The sequence below is a fragment of the Panthera onca genome, chromosome B2 (genome assembly GCF_046562875.1).
Source record: "Panthera onca isolate mPanOnc1 chromosome B2, mPanOnc1 haplotype 2, whole genome shotgun sequence".
Taxonomy (NCBI): Eukaryota; Metazoa; Chordata; class Mammalia; order Carnivora; family Felidae; genus Panthera; species Panthera onca.
The window spans coordinates 68147384-68175069 of record NC_138343.1 but is presented as its reverse complement, the minus strand read 5'-3'; the positions used below and the strand labels follow the sequence as shown (position 1 = coordinate 68175069).

Sequence of the window (27686 nt, the reverse complement as noted above, 5' to 3'; positions counted from 1 at the left end):
ACTCCTTGCTAGAAGTTACACAAATCTCAGCTTCCAGACTCTCCCTAACCAGAATGGAAAGGAAGTGATGGCATTGTCAGTAGGCTGCCTCTCCCAGCACGTAAAGATAGTTATGCCACCTGGAAAATGGTGGTTTAAGTGGTTTAATGATTCGTTATTGAAAACTGAAAAGCTTGGGGAGCCTGGGTGGCTCAGTCGGTTGGGCGTCCGACTTTGGCTCAGGTCATGATCTCGTCCGTGAGTTCGAGCCCCGCGTCGGGCTCTGTGCTGACAGCTCGGACCCTGGAGCCTGTTTCAGATTCTGTGCTCCCTCTCTCTCTGACCCTCCCCCGTTCATGCTCTGTCTCTCTGTCTCAAAAATAAATAAACGTTAAAAAAAAAATTTAAAAAAAAAGAAAAGTGAAAAGCTGATGTCTTGTTTTATATCATGTGTTAGTAAATTCATATGCTGCTGATTGGCAGGGTCGTTGTTCTGTCTGTAAATAGCTTATAATTCACAAAGATTCAGCAGCACCACTTCATTGGATGTCCCCACCCCCCACCCTTTCTCCATCCAACTCTTCACAACATATATTACATCTAGCACCGTGCCAAACTACCCATTATTCTTTGAGACCATGACTATATTGCCCAAGTAACAACTTTATTAAGTACTCATGCACTGATAGTTATACTAAAAATTTATTCATCTATACCTCGGTTTCTTTATCTGCTCAGACGGAGTGATAGCACCTTAAAACTTGGATGTGATCTTTAGGTACAATAACATACATACATACATAGAAGGTGTTCAGTAAACTGGAGCTATTATCGTATTTTTAGCTACTATAAGCAGTAAGGCAGGGAATGTATATATCTTGTTCATTGCTATTGCCCCAGTGTCTTACAAGTACCTGGAAGATGGTAGATATTCAGTGATCTTTTTTTTAACATTTATTTATTTTTGAGATAGAGTGAGTGCACGCACACACACTTGGATGCGTGTGTAAAGGAGGGGCGGAGAGAGGGAGGCAGAGGATCCCAAGCAGGCTCTGCACTGTGATTGCAGAGCCCGATGCGGGGACTCAAGCTCACCAACAATGAAATCATGACCTGGGCCAAAATCAAGAGTTGGCCTCTTAACCAACTGAGCACCCAGGTGCCCCAGATATTTAGTGATTTTTTTTAATGAATGCAAGTATGCATACTTGAATGAATAAAGCCCTGGCAAAGAGGACAACATCAATAACTTTGGGGGTTTTGTGGAAAGCAAATGGGTATGTTACGAAAATTGAACTTTAGTGCTGTGTCATAAGTTAAGTTTGAGTAGGACTTTTAAATTTTCTCAGCCTCAGATTCTTTGTCTGTAACTAGAGTAACAACCCCATTTCTCAAAGGGATGTTAACAGACATAAATGACATAAAGAATGAGCCCTGGGAAAAGAAAGCAATAACAAAATATGCCAGAAATTAAAGAGTATTTTGGGACTTATTAAAAGGAAAGATGGAGAAAGAACAAAAGTTCATAATCTTTGATACAAAGGCTCCCTGCCTCAGCAGACCAGCTTCGCTGTATGTGAATGGTGGAGTCAGGAAAGAGGGGGCCACACACAGACCACACAGGATGGAGGAAAGGGAGAACAGAGGCAAAAAGCCAAAGAAAGGTTTGTAGGTTTGTATCTATTATTTAAGTAACTGATGTTGAGTCAAATAATGGGAAAAGTTTTGGTTTGTTAATGGGAAATAAATTACAAATTTGTATGCACTGTAATCACCTGTTACAATATTTGCTAAAACTTTTGAGGATGATTTTGGATAAAATATGGGAAAAAACTTCCCAAGGTATAAAATGTCAGATAACAATAAAATTACTTGATATTTTTGTAGCTAAGCTATCACAATTAGTGAGTGTGCCACAAAGTCACTTGAAACTTTGAGATTTGGAGAATTTAGAGTTCCCACTTTAAAAAAGTCTCTCCAGGTTGGAGACTCAGTCAGTCTGACTGGGTGGCTCAGTCAGTTGAGCGTCAGACTTCAGCTCAGGTCATGATCTCATACTCCATGAGTTCGAGCCTCGCGTCGGGCTCTGTGCTGACAGCTCGGAGCCTGGAGCCTGCTTCAGATTCTGTGTGTGTGTCTCTCTCTGCCCCTCCCCTGCTCATGTTCTGTCTCTCTCTGTCTCAAAAATAAATAAAAACATTAAAAAAAAATTTAAAAAGTCTCTCCAGATCTTCTCATCCAAATAAAAAATAAAAAACATGAGAAAGAGTAGAAAATCATAACACTTTATAGGTTGTTATTAGCACTGCTAGGTCTTTAGTCCACCTTGAATTCTTTATTGAATAAAGTGAACTTCCAATAAGTGAAAACTTATGCTTAAGTCTTTGGCAATAATCTTAATTTGCCAATTTTCAAACAATTGAAAAATTTTTTAAAAATTAATTGAATAATGTATAATTTTATATAATTGGATTTTTCTATTATACTGTAAGTTAAAAGATTACACAACCTTATTAATATCACAGGCACTCTAGCCATTATTTAATGTATGTTGTATGTCATAAAGTAACAATTTTCCTTCCATATGCCAAGAACTTTTTTTAGCAGGGGATGCCTGGGTGGCTCAGTCGGTTAAGTGTCCAACTCTTGATTTCAGCTCAGGTCATGATCTCATGGTTTGTCAGTTGGAGCCCACATCAGCCTCTGCACTGACAGTGCGGAGCCTGCTTGGGATTCTCTCTCTGTTCCTCTGTCTCTCTGCCCCTTCCTCACTCACACTCTCTCTCTTACTGTCTCTCTCAACTTAAATAAATACTCACTCACACTCTCTCTCTTACTGTCTCTCTCAACTTAAATAAACTTAAAAAGAAAAGAGTTGCACCTCTCAAAAAAAATTTTTTTTTGGCAGTTTCTTTTTTTCTTTTTTTTAAGTAAGCTCTGTCCCCTACATGGGGCTTGAGAGTCACATGCTCTACCAACTGAGCCACACAGGCACCCCTTACCAAGAATTTTTTTTTAATTTTTTTAAGTTTGTTTATTTTGAGAGAGAGAGAGCTGGAGAGGGGCAGAGAGAGAGAGATAGAGAGAGGGAACCCCAAGCAGCTTCCACAGAGTCAGCGCAGAGCCAGATGTGGGGCTTGAACTCACGAAACTGTGAGCCAGCATCAAGAGTCAGATGCTTAACTGACTGAGCTTCCCAGGCGCCCCACCAAGAATTTTTTTTAAATGCAACTTCCTCAGATTTACTGGTTCTCAGTCCTGACTGCACATTAGAATGCCCTGGAAAGTTTTTCAAACATACCACTGTAAGGGCCCTCTTCTAAATGAAATTAATTCCTTTGCAAAAAGACCCAGCTACTGATACAGGTCTGAAAACTTCCCAGAATTCTAATATTTACTCAGGGCAGAGAATCAGTTTTTTGGTTTTTTTTAATTTTTTTTTTTTAACGTTTATTTATTTTTGAAACAGAGAGAGACAGAGCATGAACGGGGGAGGGGCAGAGAGAGAGGGAGACACAGAATCAGAAGCAGGCTCCAGGCTCTGAGCCATCAGCCCAGAGCCCGATGCGGGGCTCGAACTCACGGACTGTGAGATCATGACCTGACCTGAAGTCGGACGCTTAACCGACTGAGCCACCCAGGCGCCCCGAGAATCAGTTTTTTGATTCATGTTCTCCAAATAACTCATTTGGATTCCATTAACTGCCTTTGACAAACATTAAAGAATAATTTTTTAAAGGGATAAAACCAAGACTCTCATTCAAATATAAAATGAACACATGTCGAAGATTTTATTTAACTCGTTAGTTAATGAGGGAACCAATAAGATGTTACAACTGGTTCAAAGGAGAATGCACAGAACAGACAAATAAAATTCAGGGATCAGGGGCACCTCGGTTGAGCATCCAACTTCGGCTCAGGTCATGATCTCACAGTTTGTGGGTTCGAGCCCTGCATCAGGCTCCGTGCTGACCACTTTCTCAGAGCCTGGAGCCTGCTTCAGATTCTGTGTCCCCTTCTCTCTCTGCCCCTCCCCCACTCACGCGTTGTTTCACTCTGTTTCTCAAAAACAAATAAATGTAAAAAAAAAAAAAAAAATTTTAAAGCCAGGGGTCAGCCAACTATAACCCTATAGGCCATGTCCAGCCTAATGCTTGTTTCTGCACAACTAGCAAGATAAGCAGATTGTTATTTTTATTTCTGCACAACCAGCAAGATAAACATGTTTATATTTTTGTTTCTAGAAAATATCAAAGAATTATAATATTTTGTGACATGAAAATTGTATGAAATTCAATTTCACCACACACACAGCCCTGCCCATTGGTTTACTAGAGCTCCTTTAGATCTACAACAGCTTAGTTAAGTCATTGCAATAGAGACCATAGAACCTATACAGCCTAAAATATGTACTATTTGGCTCTTTTCAGAAAAAAAATGTGCCAATCCATGATACAGGCAATCAAGAATGCTGACACAAATTTGCAAATTGATCTAAAACTTGTCAAAATCCACCCAGCAATAAAATAGAAAGCTTAGAATCATCTCTCCCATAGGAGGGAAATCAATGGCATCTCCATCCAAGTAAAATTTGCTTGCATCTCTGAGAACTCGAATTATTTGCATTGCCATTATTTCTGTATAGCTTATAGAGTTTTAAAATAGCCCAAAGACCATAAAAAGCACAGAACCCTCTAAAAGTACCTAACCTCCAAAGGTCTGCCAGGTGATGCTCAGTATTTTCTTGAAAAGACACCTAATAATCTTTTTTTTATGTTTGTTTTTATTTTTGAGAGAGATAGACAGAACATGAGTGGGGGAGGGGCAGAGAAAGAGGGAGACAGAATCCGAAGCAGGCTCCAGGCTCTGAGCTGTCAGCACAGAGGCTGATGCGGGTCTCGAACTCAAGAACCTTGAGATTATGACCTGAGTGGAAGTCAGACACTTAACTGACTCAGGCACCCCGACATCTAATAACCTTTTATACTCATGTCACAATCTTTCACAATTTTTCCCAGCGTGAACTAAACTACATTAACTTTTTTAGGACATTAGAGATCTACTCTGAACAGAATTCATTTTATTCCAATATGCTTACGGCATGGCCAGGCCCTATTTCATCACATATCTCTGCTTCAGGAACTTGGCACACACCAGTGACTGACCACCACTAACTGACCTCTGACTTCCAGCTTCTCATTCACAGACCAAACATGAGTCATTATTGGGCATGTGCAAAGTACTCTATTTAAGATGCTCCCAAATGAAAGACCCAGACTCTGCCCTCAGAGAACATATACTCCTGGCACAGGCATTTCCAAGCCAATAGAGATACTCCATTTTAGGTCCAATTCATCTGTGATTTTATAGCTTCCCACCTTCCCAAAGGAAAATGCAGCATCCTTCTAAAATTCCTATCCATAGTGCATTGCTTTCATTGACTGGTAGGAAAACAACTCTGCAGTAAAACCAAGTCTGATCATCCTTTAAAATGCATGCTTAAAAGGCGCCTGGGTGGGTGGCTCAGTTGGTTAACTGTCCTACTTCAGCTCAGGTCATGATCTCATGGCTTGTGGGTTTGAGCCCTGCATCAGGTTCTGAGTTGTCAGCACAGAACCTGGAACCTACTTCAGATTCTGTGTCTCCCTTTGTCTACCCCTCCCACTCCCCACCTCTCTCTCAAAAATAAACATTAAAAAAATAAGTAAATAAAATGCATGCTTAACTTTTAAACCAACTTTATTTTCATTTAAACTGTTGAATATTTATTGCAATTAAGAAAATCATCATTAAACTTACCTTCAGTATTTTTATGATATTCTTACGAAAATTTTTTGTGAAGTAACCAGTTTTCCAAATTTGCACTGAAATGTTTGCCTTATTTTAAGAAATAACACTTGCTTTGATCTTAGCAGTTCACAATCAAAAATTGCTTAAGGTCGTTCTCTGAAGAGACTTTCCTGAAACCAGACTGGCATCTCCAACATACACACCAGTTTTTTTCTGCAAATGAGCACAGCTTGTGGTTTAAAGAATTGCACTTGTTAATTTTGCTTTCTTAGATCATATTTGGCTTTGCTCCTCACCACATCCCTAAAGCCATGAGCACAAGTCTTCTTACCAGCTTTATTTCACAAATGCAGATCTACCAGCAAATGAAAATCAGGTCTCCCTTTTATGCTTCCCAAAGCACTGTGAGTGTCCTCTTTCACAATCCCTACTTGTGATCAGATAGTTAACGCTTGAAGACTGAATGTTCCCTGAAGACAAGGGCCAGGTCTGTTGTGTTCATCATCCCACCGTCAGCAGTCCAGGAAGATGGGTTCTGGAGTCTAACTATGTGCCTCCAAACCCCAGCTCAACGCCTTGCAGCCTTGGGCAAGTTATTTAACTTCTGTCTGTGCCTCAGTTTTCCGTCTGTGCAATGGTCATTATAGTACTTATTTCATGGGCTTCTTGTGAAGATTTAGTTAATGTGTACGATGCTTAGAACTGTGCCTGGTATGTACTAAGTAACAAAAAAATAGGAGCTATTATCATGACCTAGCAAAATGCCTGGCACATATCAATATGCAATAAATATGTGTTATTTTTTTTTTATTTTGTTATTTTTTTTTATTTTTTAATATATGAAATTTACTGTCAAATTGGTTTCCATACAACACCCAGTGCTCATCCCAAAAGGTGCCCTCCTCAATACCCATCACCCACCCTGCCCTCCCTCCCACCCCCCATCAACCCTCAGTTTGTTCTCAGTTTTTAACAGTCTCTTATGCTTTGGCTCTCTCCCACTCTAACCTCTTTTTTTTTTTTTTTCCTTCCCCTCCCCCATGGGTTTCTGTTACGTTTCTCAGGATCCACATAAGAGTGAAACCATATGGTATCTGTCTTTCTCTGTATGGCTTATTTCACTTAGCATCACACTCTCCAGTTCCATCCATGTTGCTGCAAAAGGCCATATTTCATTTTTTCTCATTGCCACGTAGTATTCCATTGTGTATATAAACCACAATTTCTTTATCCATTCATCAGTTGATGGACATTTAGGCTCTTTCCATAATTTGGCTATTGTTGAGAGTGCTGCTATAAACATTGGGGTACAAGTGCCCCTATGCATCAGTACTCCTGTATCCCTTGGATAAATTCCTAGCAGTGCTATTGCTGGGTCATAGGGTAGGTCTATTTTTAATTTTCTGAGGAATCTCCACACTGCTTTCCAGAGCGGCTGCACCAATTTGCATTCCCACCAACAGTGCAAGAGGGTTCCCGTTTCTCCACATCCTCTCCAGCATCTATAGTCTCCTGATTTCTTCATTTTGGCCACTCTGACTGGCGTGAGGTCATATCTGAGTGTGGTTTTGATTTGTATTTCCCTGATAAGGAGCGACGTTGAACATCTTTTCATGTGCCTGTTGGCCATCCGGATGTCTTCTTTAGAGAAGTGTCTATTCATGTTTTCTGCCCATTTCTTCACTGGGTTATTTGTTTTTCGGGTGTGGAGTTTGATGAGCTCTTTATAGATTTTGGATACTAGCCCTTTGTCCGATGTGTCATTTGCAAATATCTTTTCCCATTCCGTTGGTTGCCTTTTAGTTTTGTTGGTTGTTTCCTTTGCTGTGCAGAAGTTTTTATCTTCATAAGGTCCCAGTAATTCACTTTTGCTTTTAATTCCCTTGCCTTTGGGGATGTGCCGAGTAAGAGATTGCTACGGCTGAGGTCAGAGAGGTCTTTTCCTGCTTTCTCCTCTAAGGTTTTGATGGTTTCCTGTCTCACATTCAGGTCCTTTATCCATTTTGAGTTTATTTTTGTGAATGGTGTGAGAAAGTGGTCTAGTTTCAACCTTCTGCATGTTGCTGTCCAGTTCTCCCAGCACCATTTGTTAAAGAGACTGTCTTTTTTCTATTGGATGTTCTTTCCTGCTTTGTCAAAGATGAGTTGGCCATACGTTTGTGGGTCTAGTTCTGGGGTTTCTATTCTATTCCATTGGTCTATGTGTCTGTTTTTATGCCAATACCATGCTGTCTTGATGCTTACAGCTTTGTAGTAGAGGCTAAAGTCTGGGATTGTGATGCCTCCTGCTTTGGTCTTCTTCTTCAAAATTACTTTGGCTATTCGGGGCCTTTTGTGGTTCCATATGAATTTCAGGATTGCTTGTTCTAGTTTCGAGAAGAATGCTGGTGCAATTTTGATTGGGATTGCATTGAATGTGTAGATAGCTTTGGGTAGTATTGACATTTTGACAATATTTATTCTTCCAATCCATGAGCAGGGAATGTCTTTCCATTTCTTTATATCTTCTTCAATTACCTGCATAAGCTTTCTATAGTTTTCAGCATACAGATCTTTTACATCTTTGGTTAGATTTATTCCTAGGTATTTTATGCTTCTTGGTGCAATTGTGAATGGGATCAGTTTCTTCATTTGTCTTTCTGTTGCTTCATTGTTAGTGTATAAGAATGCAACTGATTTCTGCACATTGATTTTGTATCCTGCAACTTTGCTGAATTCATGTATCAGTTCTAGCAGACTTTTGGTGGAGTCTATCGGATTTTCCATGTATAATATCATGTCATCTGCAAAAAGCGAAAGCTTGACCTCATCTTTGCCAATTTTGATGCCTTTGATTTCCTTTTGTTGTCTGATTGCTGATGCTAGAACTTCCAGCACTATATTAAACAACAGCGGTGACAGTGGGCATCCCTGTCGTGTTCCTGATCTCAGGGAAAAAGCTCTCAGTTTTTCCCCGTTGAGGATGATGTTAGCTGTGGGCTTTTCATAAATGGCTTTTATGATCTTTAAGTATGTTCCTTCTATCCCGACTTTCTCAAGGGTTTTATTAAGAAAGGGTGCTGGATTTTGTCAAAGACCTTTTCTGCATCGATTGACAAGATCATATGGTTCTTCTCTTTTTTTTTGTTAATGTGATGTATCACGTTGATCGATTTGCGAATGTTGAACCAGCCCTGCATCCCAGGAATGAATCCCACTTGATCATGGTGAATAATTCTTTTTATATGCTGTTGAATTCGATTTGCTAGTATCTTATTGAGAATTTTTGCATCCATATTCATCAGAGATATTGGCCTGTAGTTCTCTTTTTTTACTGGGTCTCTGTCTGGTTTAGGAATCAAAGTAATACTGGCTTCATAGAATGAGTCTGGAAGTTTTCCTTCCCTTTCTATTTCTTGGAATAGCTTGAGGAGGATAGGTATTATCTCTGCTTTAAACGTCTGGTAGAACTCCCCTGGGAAGCCATCTGGTCCTGGACTCTTATTTGTTGGGAGATTTTTGATAACCGATTCAATTTCTTCGCTGGTTATGGGTCTGTTCAAGCTTTCTATTTCCTCCTGATTGAGTTTTGGAAGAGTGTGGGTGTTTAGGAATTTGTCCATTTCTTCCAGGTTGTCCAATTTGTTGGCATATAATTTTTCATAGTATTCCCTGATAATTGTTTGTATCTCTGAGGGATTGGTTGTAATAATTCCATTTTCATTCATGATTTTATCTATTTGGGTCATCTCCCTTTTCTTTTTGAGAAGCCTGGCTAGAGGTTTGTCAATTTTGTTTATTTTTTCAAAAAACCAACTCTTGGTTTCGTTGATCTGCTCTACAGTGTTTTTAGATTCTATATTGTTTATTTCTGCTCTGATCTTTATTATTTCTCTTCTTCTGCTGGGTTTAGGCTGCCTTTGCTGTTCTGCTTCTATTTCCTTTAGGTGTGCTGTTAGATTTTGTATTTGGGATTTTTCTTGTTTCTTGAGATAGGCCTGGATTGCAATGTATTTTCCTCTCAGGACTGCCTTCGCTGCGTCCCAAAGCGTTTGGATTGTTGTATTTTCATTTTCGTTTGTTTCCATATATATTTTAATTTCTTCTCTAATTGCCTGGTTGACCCACTCATTCGTTAGTAGGGTGTTCTTTAACCTCCATGCTTTTGGAGGTTTTCCAGACTTTTTCCTGTGGTTGATTTCAAGCTTCATAGCATTGTGGTCTGAAAGTATGCATGGTATAATTTCAATTCTTGTAAACTTATGAAGGGCTGTTTTGTGACCCAGTATATGATCTATCTTGGAGAATGTTCCATGTGCACTCGAGAAGAAAGTATATTCTGTTGCTTTGGGATGCAGAGTTCTAAATATATCTGTCAAGTCCATCTGATCCAATGTATCATTCAGGGCCCTTGTTTCTTTATTGACTGTGTGTCTAGATGATCTATCCATTTCTGTAAGTGGGGTGTTAAAGTCCCCTGCAATGACCACATTCTTATCCATAAGGTTGCTTATGTTTATGAGTAATTGTTTTATATATCTGGGGGCTCTGGTATTTGGCGCATAGACATTTATAATAGTTAGCTCTTCCTGATGGATAGACCCTGTGATTATTATATAATGCCCTTCTTCATCTCTTGTTACAGCCTTTAATTTAAAGTCTAGTTTGTCTGATATAAGTATGGCTACTCCAGCTTTCTTTTGGCTTCCAGTAGCATGATAAATAGTTCTCCATCCCCTCACTCTCAATCTAAAGGTGTCCTCAGATCTAAAATGAGTCTCTTGTAGACAGCAAATAGATGGGTCTTGTTTTTTTATCCATTCTGATACCCTATGTCTTTTAGTTGGCGCATTTAATCCATTTACATTCAGTGTTATTATAGAAAGATACGGGTTTAGAGTCATTGTGATGTCTGTATGTTTTATGCTTGTAGTGATGTCTCTGGTACTTTGTCTCACAGGATCCCCCTTAGGATCTCTTGTAGGGCTGGTTTCGTGGTGACAAATTCCTTCAGTTTTTGTTTGTTTGGGAAGACCTTTATCTCTCCTTCTATTCTAAATGACAGACTTGCTGGATAAAGGATTCTCGGCTGCATATTTTTTCTGTTTAGCACACTGTAGATATCGTGCCAAGCCTTTCTGGCCTGCCAAGTTTCAAAGGAGAGATCAGTCACGAGTCTTATAGGTCTCCCTTTATATGTGAGGGCACGTTTATCCCTTGCTGCTTTCAGAATTTTCTCTTTATCCTTGTATTTTGCCAGTTTCACTATGATATGTCGTGCAGAAGATCGATTCAAGTTACGTCTGAAGGGAGTTCTCTGTGCCTCTTGGATTTCAATGCCTTTTTCCTTCCCCAGTTCAGGGAAGTTCTCAGCTATAATTTGTTCAAGTACCCCTTCAGCACCTTTCCCTCTCTCTTCCTCCTCTGGGATACCAATTATGCGTATATTATTTTTTTTTAGTGTATCACTTAGTTCTCTAATTTTCCCCTCATACTCCTGGATTTTTTTATCTCTCTTTCTTTCAGCTTCCTCTTTCTCCATAACTTTATCTTCTAGTTCACCTATTCTCTCCTCTGCCTCTTCAAGCCGAGCCGTTGTGGTTTCTATTTTGTTTTGCATTTCGTTTAAAGCGTTTTTCAACTCCTCGTGACTGTTCCTTAGTCCCTTGATCTCTGTGGCAAGAGATTCTCTGCTGTCCTGTATACTGTTTTCAAGCCCAGCGATTAATTTTATGACTATTATTCTAAATTCACTTTCTGTTATATTATTTAAATCCTTTTTGATCAGTTCATTAGCTGTTGTTATTTCCTGGAGATTCTTCTGAGGGGAATTCTTCCGTTTGGTCATTTTGGATAGTTCCTGGAGTGGTGAGGACCTGCAGGGCACTTCCCCTGTGCTGTGGTGTATAACTGGAGTTGGTGGGCGGGGCCGCAGTCCGACCTGATGTCTGCCCCCAGCCCACCGCTGGGGACACAGTCAGACTGGTGTGTGCCTTCTCTTCCACTCTCCTAGGGGCGGGATTCACTGTGGGGTGGCGTGGCCCGTCTGGGCTACTTGCACACTGCCAGGCTTGTGGTGCTGGGGATGTGGCGTATTAGCTGGGGTGGGTAGGCAAGGTGCACGGGGGCTGGAGGGACAGGCTTAGCTCGCTTCTCCTTAGGTGATCCACTTCAGGAGGGGCCCTGTGGCAGCGGGAGGGAGTCAGATCCGCTGCCGGAGGTTTGGCTCCGCAGAAGCACAGAGTTGGGTGTTTGCGCTGCGCGAGCAAGTTCCCTGGCAGGAACTGGTTCCCTTTGGGATTTTGGCTGGGGGATGGGCGGGGGAGATGGCGCTGGCGAGCGCCTTTGTTCCCCACCAAACTGAGCTCTGCCGTCCGGGGGCTTGGCAGCTCTCCCTCCCTTTGTCCTCCAGCCTTCCCGCTTTCCGAGCAGAGCTGTTAACTTCTGACCTCCCAGACGCTAAGTCGCGCTTGCTGTCGGAACACAGTCCGTCAGGCCCCTCCGCTTTTGCCAGCCAGACTCGGGGGCTCCGCTTGGCCGGCGAGCCGCCCCTCCGCCCCGGCTCCCTCCCGCCAGTCCGTGGAGCGCGCACCGCCTCGCCGCCCTTCCTACCCTCTTCCGTGGGCCTCTCGTCTGCGCTTGGCTCCGGAGACTCCGTTCTGCTAATCCTCTGGTGGTTTTCTGAGTTCTTTAGGCAGGTGTAGGTGGAATCTAAGTGATCAGCAGGACGCGCGGTGAGCCCAGCGTCCTCCTACGCCGCCATCTTCCTCTTGTCCAATAAATATGTGTTAAATGAATTAATGATTGAGTGAAGTAAAGGAAGAACTGAATCAAATATTCAAACTTTCTAAGTCTAATGCCTTTTTACTCTTCTGTGCTCTCTTGAGTATACAGAAAACTTACTTTTAGAAAACAAGTTTCCACTAAATTATCAAACAATGATTCCACTGATTCTCTATAAAAATAATCAGTGGATTAACTGAAATTTTCTTTTCTGGGTTTGCTGCTCCAGTCCTTGACTTAAAGGCAACGTGCCTTTAAAATAACCATAAAATCCTCTCTAGCAATTCATTTAAATCACCATTTTATACTGGGACATAGTAGGTGTTTAATAACTGAGGAATGATTGGTTTAGGGAATCAATGAAGAATGCATACCTACATATAATTTATAAAATTAGAGCTTAGAGCAGTGTGTAAAACAAAATATACCAGATAATTAAGGACACAATTTTATTCATACTGTTACAATAGGGAGAGCACTTCATTAATGAGGAATGTCTCAAAGAAAAGCATGGATGGGTTTGCTTTTGTTTTTTTTTTTTTTTATTTGAGTATAGTTGACACACGATGTTACATTAGTTTCATGGGCACAATTTAGAGATTGACAGGTTTATACATTATACTGTGTTCACCACACGTGTGGCTACCATTGTCTTATTGTATCACTATTACAGTGTCATTAACTGTGTTCCTTATCCTATGCCTTTATTCCCGTGACTTATTCATTCTGTTGCTGGAAGCCTATATCTCTCTCTTTCCTTCACCCATTTTGTCTACTTCCTTCTTGCAACCATCAGTTTGTTTTCTGTATTTATAGTCTGGTTCTGCTTTCCATTGTTTATTCCTTTATTTTCTTTTTTAGGTTCCATATACGAGTGAAATCATGTTGTATTTCTCTTTCTCAGTCTGACTTATTTCACTTGGTATAATACCCGCTAGGTCCATCCATGTTGTCTCAAAGCAGGTGGAGTTCTATAAAATCAAAGGGAGTCATCTGTGAGGCTTATGGGAATCTTAGGAAAGAGTAGACAGCAAGTCTTCCCTAAGTCCTATGAAGAAAGGTGATTCTTTGCAGTTAGCCCTTTCCCAGAACAAAAAAAGATGGTGGGGAGATTTCGGAAAGCAAAAGGTTTGAGATGAAGGCTTGTTAACCATAGCTGTTTTCTGGAAAAGTTCAGATTAAAGTTCAACATTGTCAGCAGTAATTTTCAATGGGGCAGTTTACTACTGTACAGGGATATGAATAACAGAAATTAAGGGTCATCAGTGACCATATTAGAGACTGTCTACAATATAATATTTTGTGTGCTTTCCATAGTTCTAAATTCACATTTTATTTTATCTTAATCTTTATTACTTCCTTAGATATATATGAAGTTATTAATAGAGAGAAAAATAAATTGATTATTTCACTTGCAAGCCAGAAGTGGAAAAACACAACCTTTTCAATAATCTTGGAATAAATAATTCAGAAGTCCTTCAGAATTGAAATATGACCATGCTATTAGAAGTTACAACATCGCTGCATGTCATAACCATGTAACAGTTACTTCATTTGTCCTAAAATGTTTATGTATTCAGAGAAGACAATCAAAAATTTTATTAAGGCCACCAACAAATGAAGGAAAGACATAGATGGGCTTTTTCTAAATGCATCTTCACAATCGCCTTATACAGGGCTGACTTTAATTTTTTTTTTTAATGTTTATTTATTTTTTGAGACAGACAGAGAGAGAGATGGGGGGGGTGGGTAGGGCATAGAGAGAGGGAGACACACAGTCTGAAGCAGGCTCCAGGCTCTGAGCTATCAGCACAGAGCCCAATGCAGGGTTCAAACACAAGAACCACAAGACCATGACCTGAGCTGAAGTCAGACGCTTAACTGACTGAACCACCCAGGTGTGCTGCCCCTACAGGACTGATTTTAAAATGAAAGTTGTTAGAGATAGGTTACTCACAGTGAAGAGAGAAGGTAATCAGGTACGCTGCAGCCCCAAGCTGTGTAGTTTTTATATTATATAAGGCAGAGTTTAAGTCTAAGAATTCTCAGATTCAGGTTTTATTTAAGTGAGAGAAAGGTGTAATAAACTAAATTGCAAAAAAAAAAAAAATGTACCTTTTGATTGATGATTTGGGAAGAAGAACGCACCATAATAGAATACATAGATGTGCATATTTCATTGTAATGGTGACCACTGGTTGAGGGGACGCTCATCTTTGTAGCCTTAGGCTGCCTCTCTTAATTACCCACTTAAATCAAATCATTTGAGAAGACATAATTAGACAGATACTTCAAGACTACAGTAATTCACATCAAGTAGCCAATACAAAGTGTATAATCAGTTGGAAAACATAAAATGGCTTAAAGTAAATGGAAAGGTTGTTTTTTTTTTTTTTTTTAAATATGCCTGTATAGTACCTAGAACATAACAGGTGCCAAATAAATATTCCTCAATCCTGCCACCCAAGATTCTAACACTAGATTTTTTTTTAATTTTTTTAACATTTATTTATTTTTGAGAGACAGAGAGAGACTGAGTATGAGCAGGGAAGGGGAAGGGAGAGAGGGAGACACAGAATCCAAAGCAGGCTCCAGGCTCTGATCTGTCAGCACAGAGCCCGATGCGGGGCTTGAACTCACAAACCAAGATCATGACCCGAGCCAAAGTTGGACGCTTAACCAAGCCACCCAGAAGGCCCCTAAGACTAGATTTTGAGGCATACCCTCATAGAAACACCTAACTAAAATAGTAAGAAAACACAATAAAGTTCCCAGGGTTTACAAATTAAGATTCTTACCATTTTCAGTTTTAATCCATATATTATTTTAACATTATTAAAAACCGTAAAGAATTGATAGTAAAATATTTTGTTTCTGTCGTATCTCTGCTTAAGACTTTTACTTAAAATGTAGATACATTTGAAAAAAAAAATTTTTTTTTTTTTTTTTTTTTTTTTTATTTATTTTTGGGACAGAGAGAGACAGAGCATGAACGGGGGAGGGGCAGAGAGAGAGGGAGACACAGAATCGGAAACATGCTCCAGGCTCCGAGCCATCAGCCCAGAGCCTGACGCGGGGCTCGAACTCACAGACCGCGAGATCGTGACCTGGCTGAAGTCGGACGCTTAACCGACTGCGCCACCCAGGCGCCCCTGAAAAAAAAATTTAAAAGGGGCACCTGGGTGTCTCAGTCAGTTAAACATCTGACTTCAGCTCAGGTCATGATCTCGCAGTTCGTGGGTTCAAGCCCTGCGTCGGGCTCTGTGCTGACAGCTCAGATTCTGGAGCCTACTTCACATTCTGTCTCCCTCTCTCCCTCTCTCTGTCCCTCCCCTGTTCACACTCTGTCTCTATCTCTCAAATATAAATAAACATTAAAAAATAAATAAAATAAAATGTAGATACATTTGAAATTTCACATTCACTCTCGATAACCATGAAGCTATTATTTAATCTGAGGTTTACAAAAACCTAAAAATAATATCTGTGAGAAAAACAATAGACATATATTTCTGTTGAATGACTAAACAATAGGCTTTTTAAGATGGTAATTACCATTATTTTCCAAAAAATAATTCATGCTTATTATTTAAAATGTTAAAGGATGGAGAAAATTACAAAAAAAAAGTGAAATAAAGATGCTGCAATTTTGCTACTCAGAAATAATTAAATGATACCTATCATTTCAGATATCTCTCAATACAATTAAAAAGATAAAAGGATAGATTGAAGTACTTGTACAAAAATGGAATTTTTCTGTAATGCCATCCTAATAAAATGGACTGCACGTAATTTTACTTGACTTTAACAGAAGAAAAAGAAACTGAAATGAAAAGCAAAAAATTGCTCAGTTTTAGATAAATATTTCCTTACTTCATGACATACTCATTCTTAAGAGATCCCTAAAGAAAGACTACCTAAAATATCAACTTGGAGTCATTATCATTTACATTATATATACCAACACTAGGCAGCATCTTTGATGTACTGCTATGAAAGATAAATTTATCAAAACACTCATAGTCCAGGGACGCCTGGGTGGCTCAGTCGGTTAACCATCTGACTCTTGATTTCAGCTCAGGTCTTAATCTCACAGTTTGTGGGTTGGAGCCCCACGTGGGGCCCTGCATTGATAGTGTGGAACCTGCTTGGGATTCTCTCTCCCTACCCCTCTCTCTCTCTCTCTCTCTCTCTCTCTCTCTCTGTGTCAAAAATAAGTAAGCTTTAGAAAAAAAACACTCATAGTCCAGCCATCTTCACCCCCCTACATCCCAAGTTTTGGTAGTTAGGTGACTGTTTTACAATTGTCACATTTCCTAAGTTTAGAATTGATTCTGCAGTCACAATTCTTATGGCTTCTTGGCAGATTTCCATATTTAAGTGGATTTAGCGCTCTCTCTCTCAAACCTTCTACCACAGCTTCTATATTCCTGAGTTCTCTGTTTTGATGTGTCGTTTAGCTAGCCGGGATGTATCATGATATAATTGGGGTTTCTTTAATTTTTTTTATTTTTGAGAGAGAGAGAGAGAGAGCACAAGCAGGGGAGAGGCACAGAGAGAGAGAGAGAGAGAGAGAGAGAGAGAAATGATCCAAAGCAGACTGTGCTGACAGCAGCGAGCCCCATGTGGTGCTCAAACTCAGGAACTACAAGATGGTGACCTGAGCTGAAGTCAGATGCTCAACCCACTGAGCCAGCCAGTCAGGTGCTCCAATTGTGTTAAGAAGGGCTCATGCATGTCACAGTTCCTGAGGGCTTAGCTACTAAAAGAAAAACTATTTCTCTATTCACAATACTTCTAACATCAAATGTGTGGAGGAGTTTTTAATATCAACCAATATTCCAACTCTTCAGACACCAATTGGCTATTGTGCATTTTAGTATGACACTAACTACTCAGAGTTGGCGCAGACCCCACAGGTTAAGGGCTCAGCTCCACAAGACTGCCCCCCACTTCAGATGCAAGTCCCAGACTATTACTTGTACTTTTGATCAATGAGCTGTAAGTATCTGTCAATGGATGAATGGTTAAAGAAATTGTGATGCAGTGCAATATTATTCAGCCTTTAAAAAGGAGATTCTGCCATTTACAACAACATGGATGCAACTGGAAAACATTGTCCTAAGTGAAATAAGCCAGATCCAGAAAAAAAAAAAAAAAAAACTGCATGATCTCACTCATATGTGGAATCTTAAAAAGTCAATACCTAGAAGCAGAAAGAATAATGGTGGTTTCCAGGGACAGGGAGGTGAGGGAAATGGGACGATTTTATCAAAGGATATAAAGTCACAGTTATAGAGGATAAATAAGTCCAGAGGTCTACTGTATAGCATGCTGACTGTGGTTAATAATACTGTATTTAATATTGAAAATTTGCTGGCAGTAGATTTCAGTAGCTTTCTCTTCACAAGGAAAAAGATGGTAACTATGTGAGGAAATATTTTAGTTAGCTTGACTGTTATAACCATCTCACTATGTATATGTATGTCAAATCATGTTATTTAGCTTAAATATATACAATTTTTATTAAAAGAAATAAAATTTAGAAAATGAAAATAAATTGGGGGTTCCAACAAGCACCTTCTCAAGTTTCATAATTTGTTATAATGGTTCACAGAATTCAATGAAACCCTTAGCTGCATTAAGGCATTATAAAGGACATACTAACAAATATAAATGAACAGGCAAGTGAAGAGATACATAGGCTGAGTTCTGGAAAGGTCCCAAGTGCAGGAGCATTTGTCCCTGTGGAACTGGAGTGCACCACTTTCCTGGCACATGGATGTATTCACCAACCCAGAAGTTCTACAAAAACCACAGTTTAGGAATTTTAATGGAGGCTTCAACACATAGGCATGATCAATTATTAACAATCTGCAGCCCCTCACTTCTCCTCAGAGGATGGAGGATAGAAGTGAAATTTCCAACTTCTAATCCTGTCTTGGTCATTCCAGTGGCCAGCCCCCATCCTGATGCTATCCAGGAACCCACCAACATTCACCTCACTAGAATGAAAGATGTTCCTATCACCCAGGAAATTACAAGGGACTTAGGAGCTCTGTGTTAGGAAGTGGAAGAAGAGACCAAATGTATATTTCTTATTATATCACAACTACTTACTAGCTGTAACTTTCAAATGTGAAGGTCAACTTGGCTTTTGGAGTTACTCTGCCATTTTTACTGATGTCACTATTATTTCTTAGAACTGCATTTGAATATACAATTATCCCAAATAAGCACTTAATTTTTTTAGATCAAGTCATATTAAAGTGTTCTGAAAAATACAGCAATTCCCTACTTCACATCTCCCCACTGTGCAGTCCCACTTACCAAAAGTAGTCTTTTGACTCAGTTAGCAATTTCTTCTGGAATTTACTCTTCCCATAATTTTAAATGCTATGCATTTTTGAGTCATCAGTTATGTATATCATTTATTGTCTTTCTATTCTTGTCAATAAAGGTTTATGTTTCTTACAATACCATTCTTCTACCACCCCATCTTCCCAATATGGCAATAACTTATTAAGTCAATATTCATCACTTACATATTCACCACTGACCTATTTGCTCTATGTTTCCTTTCTGTTTTCCTAGAGTTAATGTTTTCTTTGATTTTTTTATTTGCTTAGTTTTCTTTGTATTTAATGTCATTATTCTCAAACTTTCTGCTGAATTTTCTAACATATTTTTCCACATCGGGTAATGTATCACTTCCAATGTTTGGAGACCTTCCTCTCTTTCTGTCTAGACTGCTACTCTCTAAGCCTACAGAAAGCTGTCCCCTGAAAATTCCCTTTGCTATCATCCTTAGAATTTCCTTGGCCTTCTTCTGAGTTGGATTCCCTGATCCCTAGACTTCAGGCTTCCTCTCTCTGTGTTTACTGTCTTGTCTTTTGGAGCATATCCTCCAACAGTTTTGTCAAGTTAAAAAATTGACTGCAATAGCAGAAGGTTTGATGATACAAGCATTCTATATACTTGTCTCTTGAGACACCTGGGGTACCTATCTCCTTGAGAGACCCCTTCACCACCTTTCAGGGTTTCCCTAAGTTTTTTTCAGTATCCCATTTCTTCCTATTTCTTGGTTTACCATTGTTTTAGGTGAAAACATCCTGAAAACGGGTATCTGGGAGGGATTTTTTGAGGCTTTGAGTGTTTGAAAATATTTTTTGTCACGCTCACACTTAATTGATAGTATAGAACGCCATCCTAGCCATGCTGCCCTCCCAGCCAGCTGTTACTGAAACATGAAAAACACCTTTCTTTCTTTGGCTTGCTCATTTGCATTTGCCGCATGGCTAAACTCTCTCACCTCCTTCAGATCTTGCTCAAATATTAGATTTTCAGTGACCGCTGTGTATACATTGCCAACCCAACATTCCCACCCATTTCCGACTTTACTTTATTTCCATAGCACTTATCACCACTTGGAATACTACATATTTCCTATTGTTTACTTGTTTACTTTCTGTCTTCCTCTACTAGACAGAAAGCTCCTTGGGGCCAAAACTTTCAACTCTTTTGCTCACTGATATACTCCAGTACCTGGAACAGTGCCTGGCACATAGTAGTCCATCAGTATTTATCTGTTCAATGCATGTATAATAAACACTTATTTCCTGTCCCTATAATATGCCAAAAGGAAGGTAGTAACTTTCTTGTCATGATAAATAAGAATGGATTTGTTTGATATAGAATTAAGAAATTGCTGGTCATGCCACTTGAAGATCTGAAAGAGATTGTGGAATCTCTTTTTAGATTTTTAAACATAAAATAGATGGCTACTGATGTTTATGACGTAAGTGTGTGTGTATCTTTTCCTAGAAACATTTAAAATATTCTTTCATCTGCACTTGTCTGTCACACTTTGCTCATTTTGTGCTTTGCCTTCCTCTGGTTACCAGTAGGGTTTCTGGCTGCCCCCACTGTGCCCATCTTAACCCATTACTGGCTTCTCTCACTGTGGACTTCAGCTTAACCTGAGCTCGTCTACTTTGGTTTAGACCAATGTCTCTGCAGCCTTTGCTTTTAGACAGGTCTCCCATGCAGAAAGTGACCAGACTAACCATCTCCTCTCTACCCAGCAGCTGGGATTCTAACCAGCAAGCCCACCATGCACACTGACATATAAACACAACCCACACCCTCACAGGAATCCCACACACACTGTAATATAAAAGCTAAAAGTCATGTTATTATGAGTCTGCTCATTTTGCATACCTCATGATAAAGTAAATGGCTTTCAGTGCTTGACTTCTCTGTTGCAGTGTAAAAACTTCATGTTGAAATGGCCTGTGTCACTGCCATGTCTAATTTCTACGTAAGGATCTAATGAAAAGATCATTATTTAAAATACATTTAGAAGTGGTGCTGAGATGCGACAATATTTTTATTTCAAAAGCATGACCTATAGCCTTAATAGATTCAGTCTCAAGCCAAGAGAGAGTAGAGTTTTTTAAAACCACACTTAAGTAGGACTGCTAGAATAAGCAAAGAAAAATACGAGATGCCCAGCTAAATTTGAATTTCAGATAAATAACGAATAATTTTCATCCAGCATTTCATCTAGGAATCCTACATTTAAGTAGCCAACTGTTCTGTCAGTGAAAGGACTTGTTTAGGTTTATTTTGAGTGTAAAAGATGAGTGTTAAGGTGCTACAAAGGGAAGGGGTTAGGAATTCACTTTTACTGGTTGATGACATAAGGCAGTGGACCATTTTAATCTGGCTAACGTCTATACAGTAACAAAAGTGTGAGTAATAAGATGCTGGCCCAGAAACAGAATGCAGATTTCTGTCATTGTGCTTCTTCCCAGACCCTTATCATCTAGAGAAGCAGCAACATCACGTCATAGGAACACAGGTTTGTAAGCATTTATTTCCCCATGACACGAAGAAGTCCAATCAAATCACGGATAACCCTCAAAGCCTTTTCGTTTACTCATCCCAGATCCTTCTATGGATGTCTTAGCCAGCTCAGGCTGCCTTAACAATATATCATAGTCTAGGTGACTTAAATAGCAGGAATTTATTTTTCAGTGTCTGAGGCCAGGAAGTCCAAGATTAAATTGCCAGCTGATTTGGTTCCTGGTGAGGCACTTCTTTCTGGTTTGCAGAAAGAAGGATGCCTTCTCTTACGTGGCAGAGAGAGAAATCGTGTCTCTGCATCTCTTCTTATAAAGGCACTAATCCCATTCATGAGGGCTCTACCCGCATGACCTAAATACCTCCCAAAGACCCACCTCCAAATGCTGTCATATTGGAGATTAGGGCTTGAAAGTATGAATCTGAGGGAGATACAAATGTTTAGTCCATGGCAATGAAGATTTGAATAAAACTGGTGTATATCCAGAGAGATCGTGGATGTTAGAAAACACCATTTATGACACTTGAATGAAGTATGGGTAAACACACCTAAGCATTCTCCCCAAGCAAGAGAAAAGAGGGTACTTCTCTGAAATCTGGGTACAATTCACCAGCAGGCAGATTTTATTTTAAGAAACTAATAAATATAATATGATTCTACCTTTCAGAGCTGTTTATCACTTGGAGTTTCAGTTTGGGTGATTGCACTCTAGTAAATTAGCTGACTGAGAGTCCAAAGATTATATCTGCCTCCAGACAGTCCATTCATCATGCTTAGCATTTGGATTTCAACTTGGCTTTCCCACATATTTGCCAAAATGCTGCTGAAGTGATCACAGAAAGCTCCTTGTTTTGATCTGCCTAATGCCTTAAATATTGTCAGTGGCTCTGGATTTAGGTTTATTGAAATATTTTAATAACCCACCAATCTCTTATCTGAAAGTTTCATATGACCACTTTCTTAGTTCATAAATACTTACTGATTTTAATCTTGTCCCCAAAAGGGAGTAGACTTTGGTGGTTCAATGTGTTCCTACCCAAGGAAGAAATGCAAAGTGGTGGTAGAAATTATCAAGGTATACTCATGTAAAAGTGAAAAGATCTTTCAATACTATCAAATATTTAACAAGATGTATAGCCAATACAATGTTCACATTTTATGTGTCACCCACACCTTTACTTTTGCAAAATCATTTTGCAAATTGGCAAGTTATTCAGTCAGATTATCCAATATTGGAAAAGCATAATTTAAGTTTTAAGTGGTAAAACTACCAAAATGTGTTCACTGGTATCCAAAAAAATCCAGAAGCATAAAATGCAGGCTTGCATGACTGGAAGGTGAATAAAATTTCTGGGCCCAAACTGCATAGCTAATTGGCTGGGAGTTCCAGATGGCAGTGTGGGATCCAAATATGTTCCAATGCCATCTGTGTTTTGGCAACACCTGGTGACCTTGTCAGTTTTTACCAGCTGGTCCCTAGGTGTGTTGTATCTGGCTAGGCAGAAATTCCCGAAATTTTAGGTTAATGTGGTGGTCTTTTAGTGTCATCTTCCCAGAACTATTTGGGCCTGAACAAAATGGGTACAAGGACCCACCCTTTCTCTCCCTAGGTTTGGACAAGGGACTATCTATCCTTTCTATACCAACTCCTTGTTCTTTAAATGTATGACGTTAAAACAATCAATGCAAATGCTGTTTGTTTGTTTGTTTGTTTGTTTGTTTGTTTAAGTTAAGTCTGACTTTGGTTTCCTTTCTTTCTTTCTATTCTTTGTGGAAAATACTTGGATATAATGAATTGGACTCGGAAGCTTTTTCCACAGACAGTTCTTGGTCTCCACCTGCTTCCCTATCAGACACTCTACCTTTCTTTACTGCCTCAAGCATCTTCTCTCTGACTAATCAAAGTGTCACAGACATAATGCCCGTCGACCAAACAGTACTAATCCCAGGACTAACCATCCCCACAGATGATTATTCTGCCATCAGCCAGTCGGCTCTGGAAATTTCACAGCCATCTGCATCATCAGGCAGCCAGGAAATAGTGAGAGACTTAGATGTAATGGATATATCTGATGCCCCTGCCTCCTCTCAGCTACCAAGATTCAGTGGGTATGTTTCTACCCCGGATCGTTTCTTGGAGAATATCACACCTAGCCCAGCTTTACAGTACATCACCACTAGTTCTATGACCACTGCCAGCAAGGGCCAAGAGCTGGTAGTGTTCTTCAGTCTGCGAGTCGCTAACATGCCCTTCTCCAACAACCTGTTCAACAAGAGCTCTCTAGAGTACCAAGCTCTGGAGCAACAATTCACACAGCTGGTGAGTAAGCACTGCTTCCGATTCTCTGTGTGTTCTTCCTTTCTCTGTTGTTACTTTATAATATAATCACTCTCTGTCTTGAGCAGTGAATGTTGAGAGAGACAAGCCTCTGAGATAGCTGTGGCTGAAGGCATTCAGCTAAAGTGTGGGGATGGATTCAGATCCAATAAGCAAGTAAGTTCTGTGGTAGACACTCCGGACAGACACTGCCACTCAGCCTCATGAGATCTTACCCTTAAGGTCTTTTCATTATAGTTCTTACTTTTTTTTAATTTTTTAAATGTTTATTCATTTTTGAGAGAGAGAGAGAAAGGGAGAGAGAAAGAGAGACAGTGTGAGAGGGGGAGGGGCAGAGAGAGGGAGACACAGAATCCGAAGCAGACTCCAGGCTCTGAGCTGTCAGCACAAAGCCCAGCACAGGGCTCAAACTCACAAACTGTGAGATCATGACCTGAGCCAAAGTCAGACACTTAACCAACGGAGCCACCCAGGCACCCCCATTATAGTTCTTCCTATTTTAGTTTTCCCAGGGATAGTACATAGCCATTTCAAGCATGGGATGTGGAATTTAAAAGCAATAGGAGCAAACTTTTCCTAGGTTATAATGCCACAAGCTATTTTCTAGCCATCAAAATGGAAGGATTCAAAATTAGAAAGGTCCACAACAGATGAGGCCAAGACTTCAAGTGTAAGGACTCTTTTCTTAGCTCTTCTTAAGTTCCTGTAAAACTAAAAAATAGCTAAATGGCTATCATCCCTGATCCCTAACAAAGAAAGTGAAATGATGATCATGATGGCATATATCTTTGATTATAAAATACCCCCCAAACTCACGTTTATTTTCTTTCTACATGTACAATAAGAGAAATGTATATAATAAGAAAGGCTCAACTCTCTGATACCTCTGTACAGCCAATTAAAGTCAAGTACACAATGCATATCACAAAAATTGTAGAATTTCTGAAAATACCAGAAAAATATTTGTAAGCTTCATATAAGTTAAGTAACCATGCAAATTAAAGCCACATAAAAACCAAGTCTTCAAGTGAACTCTAAAAGAAAACTTTGTTTTAAGGTAAGACTTTGTGCTATCTCCCCGCCCCCGTCCCCCCCCCCCCCACACACACACACACCCCAGTGTGGTAAGTAGATACTGGGACAATCTCAGGGAACAGACACCCAGTGCACCTAGCTCAGGTGTATTAATGAGGGTACATACTAAGCTTCCATACTGAAGAGATCAAGAATATAGTAACTTAAGTATGGTGACAGATCATAGCTACGCTTGTGGCCAGCATAACATAGACTTATCGAATCACTATGTTGTACACCTGAAACTAATATAACATTGTGTGTCAACTGTACTTCAGAAAAAAAAAGAATATAGTAACTTAAGTAAGATTCAAGTTTATATATTTGTCTTCAACGTGACGGATAGGGCAGTTCTGCTCTACAGTGCCATCCAGGGACTCACATTTCCTCTATCTTATAATTCTGCCAGCCCCCAATGTTATTTCTTCATTCACACAATCAAGGCTGAGGCACTGGTAAATCCCTGTTTCCACTTGAGAGAAGAGGCCCAGGGCAAGCAGTTTCCTAAGCAAGTGATACCAAAGTTACCCTCATCCCTTCCACTCATATTCTGTTGATGGGAACTAGTCACAAGGCCACACCTTGCTGCAAGGGAGACTGGGAAATGCGGTCTCCAGCAAGGCAGCCTCATGCCAGTGAAGAAGAAAATGGATTGGGGAGACGGGGGCAGCTAGTCATCTGCATACCAGATGAAGACAGGGAATCCCACCAGAGGCCAACGCAATGCTAAGACACAAAGAATGAGCCCAGTCAATGTAAGTAGGAGAGTACCGAGAGTAGACTGAGAAAAGAAGTTCTACATTTTGTATAAAATTTCATTTTATTTTTACAATAACCTGTGGGGGTTGGGGGGGGGCTGGGGAATCATGACTATTGGAATGTGGGCAGGGTCAGAGTTAAAATCCTGGTGGGGTGAGGACAGGCAGCAAAAAAAGTAGATCTGGGCCAAGCCCGGGAGATTTTAGCTTGCATCTGTGTGCTGTGTTTGTAGATGTCACTTCATGAATGAGGGGACCAACTTTCAGGGCCAAGAACAAGGCAAGATACTGCTGAGCTTCAGACATTTCTGCAAAATGATCTCAGGGATGGCTATGACTCCCAATAGGCAGGTGTGGGAATCTGAAACACAATGCCCTGGGGCCTACTTTTCAGATTATTAAATTACAGTTTGGGAAAAGTCCTTAGGGAACCACTTTTTCTTCTTCCTCACAATTCAGATAAGGGCACTGAGGTACAATGCAATGGAGAAATGGTTTGATGAAGGTCACACAGATAGCTGGGGACAGTTCCAGGACTGACACCCAAGTCTCCTGACTGCCAGTTCCCTGCTGTTTCTACTACACAGCATATGAGTTGACCACAAAACATGTCCTGCAGGGACAGACAAGCTGATCTGTAAGCTGTTATTTCAATAGGGTCATTTCAATTAGTTGCTTCTAAATAAATGTCCCATTTATACAGCAGCAGGTCAGTCTGCTCCTGGGCTCAGTTTGGAACATGTTTTTATTTACTTGGTTTTTGTTTTGTTTTGTTTTGTTTTGTTTTGTTTTGATAACGGAACCTGGCAGTCCTGCTTTGCTGATAGCATTGGCCTAGATTTTTAAAAATCCTCTGTTCTCACAATTCATCAGGAAGAAAATCACTGACAATCCATCTCAATACACAAATAGAAAGGTGGAAATATGGTACATAATCACTGCAAACAGATCATTAAATAGTCGTGTTCTGGTCTCACATTAAATCCAGACACAAAAATAAAAACAAACAGGAACTGAAATGTATGCCTCAGATAATGAGAAGTGAGTATAAATGGAATTAGTGGCAGCTGAGCACTTAGAACACAGTTAAGGGTCAACCATCTTTTATTCTGCAGCTGGTTCCATATCTACGCTCCAATCTTACGGGATTTAAGCAACTTGAAATTCTTAACTTCAGAAATGGGAGTGTGATTGTGAATAGCAAGTTGAAGTTTGCTAAGTCGGTGCCATATAACCTCACCAAGGCTGTGCAGGGGGTCTTGGAGGATTTTCGTTCTGCCGCAGCCCAACAACTTGACCTGGAGATAGACAGCTACTCTCTCAACATCGAACCAGGTAAGATATTCCAACCCAGAAAATTGTGGGAGGTTTTGGTTTTGTTTGTTTGTTTACCAAACAGTTCAACCTTGAGGCCACGAAATTCAAATTAAAGTCACACTTGATAAAATAACATTGTGGAAGTTAATGGATCACCTTGTTAGAAAGGTGGGGCCCTAAAATATGCAGGTTCAAGTTTTCTTACATCAAAAAGTAGGGAACAAGCATACCTCTTCCTTCACAATCTGGGAGCTTTAATCCCTCCCCCGCCCCCCCAGAACACAACTCCTGCAGTGTCTTAAGAGACTGTTTTTGTTGTTGTTGTTTTTAACATTTGCCACAGCCAACCTAATTTATATTCTGCTGGAAGGCAGAAGCACTTTCTGAGCAAACTGCAACAACTGGAGGGTTTCTACCTAAGAAACCTTCCAGTCATAGTTAACTATCAGCATTTCCTCGTAATAACACAATTCAGGATGAAACTGAAACAGCGTCCTGAGGAAAGAAAACTAATCATTAGAGCAAAATTCAAACTTGGGAAAAAGCCACTGCACTATCACCAAAGAAAGAAGAAAATAATGTCCCTTCCCATTTGTACACCCCAGATCGGCTCCATGTGTGGGTTAAAACAAAGAAGTGTTAGATGTGAAGATGACTCTTAAAGATAATGGGGGTTAGCCCAGAGCTACCTAATAGAAAACAAGCATTCATTCTGATAATAAAACATAGTGTGTGTACCATTGTAACCAGCTATGCCCAAATTGGGAACTGTTTCTATCATTAGTTTCAGAATTCTGTTTTC

The 27686-nt window shown here is 39.9% G+C and overlaps 1 protein-coding gene across 2 annotated transcripts in view; it reads left to right on the top strand.

Moving 5' to 3' along the window:
• Positions 1 to 27686, top strand: part of IMPG1 (interphotoreceptor matrix proteoglycan 1) — a 137966-nt gene that overhangs the window by 84107 nt on the left and 26173 nt on the right. For both annotated transcript variants that reach the window (XM_060615995.3, XM_060615996.3), the window contains exons 13-14: positions 23206 to 23717; positions 26683 to 26902. In XM_060615995.3, the coding sequence (XP_060471978.2) occupies positions 23206 to 23717; positions 26683 to 26902 (732 nt within the window). The remainder of the gene's footprint in view (positions 1 to 23205; positions 23718 to 26682; positions 26903 to 27686) is intronic.